This window comes from Sinocyclocheilus anshuiensis, unplaced genomic scaffold (assembly GCF_001515605.1).
Source record: "Sinocyclocheilus anshuiensis isolate Anshui unplaced genomic scaffold, SAMN03320099.WGS_v1.1 scaffold1065, whole genome shotgun sequence".
Lineage (NCBI taxonomy): Eukaryota > Metazoa > Chordata > Actinopteri > Cypriniformes > Cyprinidae > Sinocyclocheilus > Sinocyclocheilus anshuiensis.
Genome location: NW_015555804.1, coordinates 740,880 through 748,301, shown reverse-complemented (window position 1 = coordinate 748,301; position 7,422 = coordinate 740,880). Strand labels below are relative to the sequence as shown.

General features: G+C 37.4%; 1 protein-coding gene across 2 annotated transcripts; it reads right to left on the bottom strand.

The window, feature by feature from the left end:
* Positions 1-1,328: 1,328 nt before the first annotated feature.
* On the bottom strand, positions 1,329-6,868 carry LOC107674980 (cryptochrome-2-like). 2 transcript variants are annotated; one of them, XM_016469154.1, is made up of 8 exons: positions 6,552-6,868; positions 6,135-6,275; positions 5,275-5,586; positions 5,042-5,193; positions 4,451-4,653; positions 3,729-3,812; positions 3,236-3,505; positions 1,329-2,826 (listed from the first exon to the last, which is right to left on the bottom strand). In XM_016469154.1, the coding sequence occupies exons 1-7, from the start codon at positions 6,813-6,815 to the stop codon at positions 3,255-3,257; spliced, it is 1,407 nt and encodes a 468-aa protein (XP_016324640.1). In that variant the 5' UTR covers positions 6,816-6,868; the 3' UTR covers positions 1,329-2,826; positions 3,236-3,254. The 2 variants fall into 2 exon arrangements, with proteins under 2 accessions (XP_016324640.1, XP_016324641.1); XM_016469155.1 differs by having other exon boundaries at positions 1,331-2,826; positions 3,236-3,471; positions 6,552-6,849.
* Between the last annotated feature and the right edge of the window lie 554 nt (positions 6,869-7,422).

Genomic DNA, 7,422 nt, shown 5'->3' with positions numbered 1-7,422 from the left:
AGAGAGAGAGAGAGAGAGAGAGGGAGAGGGGGGGGGGCATAGTCTCCACTAAAAGGGTTTGCCACCCCAGTGATTGATGGTCCAGATCAATGCGGCTCAAGTTGCCACCTCCACACAAGTGCAGGCCAGTTTGGTGAAGAGATGCCTGCTGGGAATCGATGGCATTGATAACCAGATGAAAATATCTGGAAAGCTTCCTGTGATATATATTGCATCATTAAAGTTCATTAGGAACTCCTCCTAAACCCTGTTAATTAGATTCAGATCTTCTTGCATTTCATTAATGGAAAAACAAGCATGTTATTGACGGATCATATATGCGTCCTCTTATTTTACATTGTGCGGTGGGGCGATTGCAGATAACGTGTGTTATTAACTTGGAGGAGATCCGTTTCATTGCGAAGAGAGAGAAACAGGCAGAGATAAGAGTCTCTCCATGGTCATTATGCTCTATAAGAGCAGACATTAGCTGACCTGGACAGGAGCTGAGAGCTCTTTCCTCATTAGCACAGCTCCCACAGGACGCCATTCACATCAGCTCTATTGCATTACTACACTGCCAGCCTGAGATAAACACCAGCACACTGCTGGATGCTGATCAGTTCACTCAGATGTGCACTGGCTGCACACTGATTTAATAAAAATGAGAAAATCATAGATGTCATTTTAATCATTCACTCATTCATAAAAAAAATATTAAAAAAACATAAGCATTTGAGACTTTAATGTAAAACAAAACAACAAAAAAACAACAAAGAGAGAAAAAAACAGGACAACCAAAAAGAATATAACAGAACATAAAAGAAAAAAAAAGGGGGAAAAACCCCCCCCCTCAAAACAGAACAAAGAAATGAAACAAAAAATGTCCAAAACACACCAAAAAGAGAGAAGAGAAAGAAAACAAATGGGAAAAAGGACAAAAAAAAATAAAATAAATAAAAACACAAGAAAACTACGAAAAAGAACACGAAGAGAACAAAAGAAATAAAAACAAAACAGGACACCAAAAGGACAGGACAATACAATACAAGATAATACAATACAATAAAATAAACACTAAAAACAAAATACTATATATTTAATAGAAATAAAGGCAAACAATACTAGACTAAAAAAAAACACTAAAGATTTAAAGGGGTCATATGATGCGATTTCAAGTTTTCAAAAAACACAATACAAAAACATATAAAAGTATATATATATATATATATATATATATATATATATGTGAGATATGCACTGGGCAGTCAAAAGAGACGTCTGAACATTTGGAAACATTTATAAATTCATGATTTATAACAATGACCATAAATATGATCAATTTTAATCACTTAATGCAAGTGAGCAGCCCTTCAGCATTTTCACATATTTATTAAAAACAAACATTAGATGCCCTCTAGTGATGGCTGAAGTCAGTGTTTCTCAAAACTAAAACCAGACTCCATCACCATGCTAGAGTGTTGCAAGTGGTTGATAAGGAATTGCTAAACAGTTGCTAGGAATTTCTGTGTGATCAAGTCAAAAGAGCCCACACCCTGATCATGCGATAGCTAGATATGGCTACGGTCCCTCCTTCGGTGTAGATCTATGGGTATGGGATTCACCCAGCTGTACTAACATCCACCAGGCAAAAATCTTATGTCTGATCACTTAGAAAAGTAAAAACACACCTTTCTTCTACAAGCTGTATGACAATTCATTAATGTCTGAATAACATGATAAAGTTTTCATGTTAAAGAAAAACAATCTCAAATATGTTTCGGATAGGTTCAAGAAATGTATTTGATGTATTGTAATCTACATTGAAACATCGTAGATGCAATATATCGCAGAAACACTGTCGCTGACAGAAGCATGCAGTGAAAGGGCTTAAATAAATTACTGCCAACAAACAGCTTAACAATCCCATCAGCATTTTAATGAAAATAAACTCTTTTATACAATACAAAAAAAGAAAAAGGGACGAAAAATAAATAAAGCTGTTCCACATTGCCAAAGAGAACATCTTAAATTGTTAAATTATTATGAACACACATTAGTGGAATGTAATCCTCGTCAACTGTTAGAAAACCTGCAGACTTGGTAAATAAATCAAGCTGAATTATTGACTATTGAATTATAAACTGAGGACTGGATACGGTTAAATTCAGAAAACTTTAGTGCAGCCAATGGTAATGAAATGTTTGCATTCGGAGTTAAATACACAAAGTGTATATTTATAGGGTAAATTACTGAACCAGAAACCGAAGAAGTAAAATTCTTCATTGCTTATGTGAACTAGTTGCTTGTAGCTTGCAAGCAATTATAGAGTCCAACTACATCAGACTTCATACAAAAATTAAAATTCTCAATTCATCTGGTATCTTCAAATGTTCCCTCATCATTTCTATTATCAAATATAAACCTGGGTTGCATAAAATTTGGATAGATTTAATGAATACTTATATCGGCGAATCGCTCGTTACCCTAAACTTTCAACAGTGACCGCAATATCCATTAGATCTCTGTCACATCGTAATTCCAAGAGAACTACACATCTGACACAGATCTGTATCTTCTTACAATCATGTTTAGTTTAGCAGGTCAAAACTGGAACAAAAGCAGCTTTTTTATTATGGATGTTTGACAAATAAGTCCTGGATTTGTCACACGCATTGATGGAACTGCAGCGTTAATTCTTTAGCTGTAATTTTTTTATTAGTGCCGTTTCTGTTCTTCTGCGAAAGGTGGCGCCATTTCACACTTTTCTCCTGCTGTTTCTGTCTGTCTGAAGGTTCAGGTGGACTCCAACTTCCTTGGATATGGGACCGCTGATGCAGTCTCAACCTGAAGAGAGCAGAATATATTTATATATATTTCATCATCATCGCTGTCGGCTGGTTCATTTTGCTCCTTGCTGGATACGCTTAATAAATCAGCTATGGGATTCAGCAAACATAAATTAAGAAAGAAATAAAGCTGGTTTATGAAACTGCTCCCACAGACCTCATCATGAAACATTGCAGTAATAACTAGATACATATTCATTCAACCGGAGCTGCCAGCTATTCAAATTAAAATGACTGACTTAATTTAAAAACTGGACTTTTTCTATGCATATATGCATAATTTAAAATGATGCTTTTTAATTTGTTGATAATTATGAACAAATAATAATAATAATAATAATAATAATTATTATTATTATTATAAGACTCAGTAAAAACATTATGGGTTTTATAACTGTGGCTGGTACCTGTGGTCACTGCTTGTCGTCAGTCTTCTGCTCGACTCCTTTGGCTTGGCTGGTGTGCTTGACTTTTGACTTCTGTTTGCATGGGAGCCCAGGGGGTCGGACCCTCTTCCTCTGGGTGTGGGCCCCCAGGGCAGCCGCTGTCGGGCTTGAGTTTGGGGTGGAGGGCTCTGAGTTGGGCGGGGTTGATGGTGGAGAGGTGGGCTGGTGTGGTGATGGGACAGGACTGCACGCTTGACCTGTAGAAAACATGATGGTGCTTCAGCAAAAGCACTGTCCTGACAAGAAAAACTCTGTTTGATTTGAGGGCCAAAGGGATGATTAGTTATTAACATATTAAGGGTGAAGTCTGCTTTAAGCATTTCTTTGGCATTGTAAAACTTTTTTTGTGAGATCAGGGCGTGTAGTTACATTTTGCTTTACAGATAAAAACAAAGCAAAGAAAACTGAAAGCTGCACAGTGAATCCTGTTAGTATGATGATTGATGAGCCTCACCGGCAGTGCTGCTGCTGGCCTGAGAGTCATCTGACATGGGAGGCTCTGCCTCTTCCTGGATCGTAGGAACTGAGGCGAGCAAACCTGCCATGAAAAGAGAGAAAGAGGCTTAGTTGAAATTTTTTGTAAACGCTGATTAAGTTGTCATCTGCATACAACTGCATTAATATACAGAGGTCGCATTATGTAAAATCAAATCTTTCTGATAGACTGGGTTGTAAATTTACAGATTCTCCATTTTATCTGTTAGTAAAATGCTGCAACTATTGTTTTTTTTTTTTTTACAACACATTGAAATCACCAGGACTTATGTAGCAAGACCTCTTTTAGTCTTAACAAGTAATGCTCTGTCTTGTTTTTTCTTGTGCAATGTTGACCAGTTATCTTATGTTTTATCTGTTAAAATGGCAGATTTGAAAAGCTTTTTCAGTTATTGCATCATTTGCAATCAATTTTCAGCTAAAATGGCCTCTGCAAATTTAATATTTTCCATTTTGTGTAGGCAAGCATGATCGCTTCTGTATGCAGTTTAACTATCTACAAAAACAAACTGCATCATTACAGTGCTTAGAGCTACTGCTTCAAAGAAATTTAGTGTGAAATGACAGTAAATTATTGCAACAGCTTAAACAACCCCATACACAAGCACTCAGTATCATCAGAATGATATTTTAGTAATAAACCTTATGTCATCATTGATAGGTCCACTGTGTGTTACTCACTAAGGCCTCTGTAGTGCGACAGCTGCTGGTAAACCTGCTTCATTCGTTCGATGTTGAGCCGGCTGCTCTCGGCATGGTTGATCATAGGTTTAGGATAGTCCACACCCACAATGCAGTTGGCCTCTTTCTGCACCGATTCTGGAGCGTTCCATGGCTCGTAGATGTAGCGGTTAGGATAGTCTTTTAACTTCGGGATGTACCTCCTGTATGTGAGAATGTACAAGACACATTCTGTTTATATCAGACACAAATAATGGCAAAATAAACACTTACCTAATTTAATTATATACATTTTATTACAAATTATGTTATCAGTATTAAAAAAATCTAATTTCATAATTTCTTAGTATTTGTTATGGCATCTTTCAGGTGCTAAAATTTGACGCAGCTGGTTATTTTCCAAGGTATTCTTCTGATATTCTTTATTCACAATGTCACAGCAGCTCTTTTGATTATGCACAGTGGAAAGGCCTGAACCTGTGACGGTTTACATAAGCCTTTATGCAACACAAATCTGCAAAACTCTTAAAATATAACATCTGCCAGTGATGTATGACTTGCTTAAGAGTGGTTCAGGGCTGGTTTGTGTACCTGATGTAGTCTCCACTGGGATCCGTCCTGCGGCCGAAGCCCACGGGACAGTAACAGTGGAAGAACTGCTGGAAGAACGCACTGCAGGAAAGCCACATCCAGCTGCCTGCGTTCACGCTCCAGTCCGCATCCAACAACAACTCCTCAAATACCTGAAGGAAAGAGAAAGAGATTAAGAGAGGAAAAAGAAATAAAAAAAAGCAAAGGCGGCAAAGTTGTGCCATCTCATTTACTTTCATTCCACTTTCCCAGCTGATCCACAAGTCTCCACGAGTGAGGAAACAGGCTACGGCATGTCTGGCCAGGTGGTGGATCCAGCCTTCCTGTCTTAGCTGGGTCATGATGGCATCAATCCAAGGGAACCCTGTCCGACCCTCTGCCCATTTAGCCAGGGCCTCGGGATTGTGATCCCAGGGTATCTGAATGCAGATGGGGTTTCCCTCCATATGGTCAAAGTTGGGGTTGTTGGTGCCTGCCGTGTAGAAAAACTCTCGCCACAGCAGCTGGCCAAAGAGTGAGAGGGGTGGACTGGAGCGTCTCCGCAGCTGGACAAGTGCAAGAGGTCATGAAAATAGTCACAAAATATTCTTTTTACTATGCTGTGGCAGTTCTACTGTATGTCTTTTATAACAATACATGCATATTCAACAGGACGCATCGATAATTATTTCTTATACCATAATTACTGCCACATTTGAATTTTCTATTTCAAAGCTAACTTCATGAAGTATCCACCTGTCATACTTTTATGAGTACTGAAGTTCCCATGTATGCTTTTGCATCACTATATGGACCAACTTATCCATTTTATTAGTTTTGTAAATAAATTCAAATTTAGACACATTTCAACATCAGCCTCATCAAGTGTGTCCAGAACTTTGGCAAGTAGCATATAATTATCTTTTTTTTTTTTTGTGGCATCCCCAAGGCTAGATTCTAGGCCCCTTTATCATTCAACTCAAATGCATCTATTGGCAAGTGTAATTATTTGATTTGAACATCCACTTTCATCATTTCGATACAAGCTACCGCAGAATATTAAACTTCCACTTCTCTAGACTACCAACAATGCCATAAAATAGCAATGACTTACCTTCATGTAAAGTTCCCGCAGATTGTAGTAGAACACGCGACAAGACAGACATCCAAATCGTAGGTAAGGACTAAGTCCAGTTGGGCTTGCGAACAGTGATTGGGCGGTTATTCTAGGCCTCTCGAAATTTGCTACCCAGGCCTGCATCAAAATAACATGATTAAATCAAATATTAAAAAAAAAATAAATAAATAAAAATTAAAAATAACTATTTTGACATATATATATATATATATATATATATATAACCATTCATTCATTATTACGTTCTAGAAATACACTGGAGTTAAAAAAACAACAACTACATTTTATTTAAAAATACATAACTGTATTTCTTGTTAATAATTAAGTAGTCAACAGTCATTATTAAAATGTATTCTAAATAATTTAACTTTATGAAGTATCACCATGTCTCACCTTTCTGTCCAAGTGTTTATTTAATCTTTCCAGGGCTTCGGTCTCACCACCCTTCCATACATGTGAGCTGTCACCCTGAGTCTTAAAACCCAGCTCCTCGAGAGAGGGTACGCCATAACGTTCATCATGATTGTCCAAGATCTGCGTCCGACACCTGGCCATCTGCTCTTGAGTGATGGTCGGCAATGGTTTCCTGGGAAGTTCGAGTCGATTCACAATGGCTTGAAATCTCTTGAAAGTGAGAGGGGGGCTGTGGTTGTTCATTTCTATGATCCTGAGGGAAAAGCAAAAAACATGTCTCAGATTTCACTGCCTAAAAGCAGCTATTTTCTCTCCAAGGTTGAATTTTAACAGCCCTTAGAAGGGGGAATGTCTTTGTTTTGAACCATTTTGGTTTTGTCGTTATTTTAGAGTAGATAAATAATTTTCAAAGGCATCACCGAGTTCATTTTCGGTAAGAGTTTGATCCAGCTGATCACACAGGCTGTCACAGGCCCAGTAGGTTTTACATTTGTGGATAAAACATCCGTTGCAAATTACACTACTGTTATATTACTGTACTTTACTGTAAATTTGGGGACAGTACTTTTTTTTTTTTGTGTGGAAAGGAATACTTTTGAGCAAGGACATTATTATAAATATATTATAAATGATGTTCTTTGAAACATTATCATTATAAAAGTCCTGAAAATTACAGTGGATCACGGTTTCCACTAAAATATTAAGCAGCACAACGTTTTCTTTACTGGTAATAATAATATCTTTCTTGAGCACCAAATCAGCATACTGGAATGATTTCTGAAGGATCATGTGACATTGAAGACTGGAAATTCAGCTTTGCCATCACAGGAACGAATAACATTTCAAAATA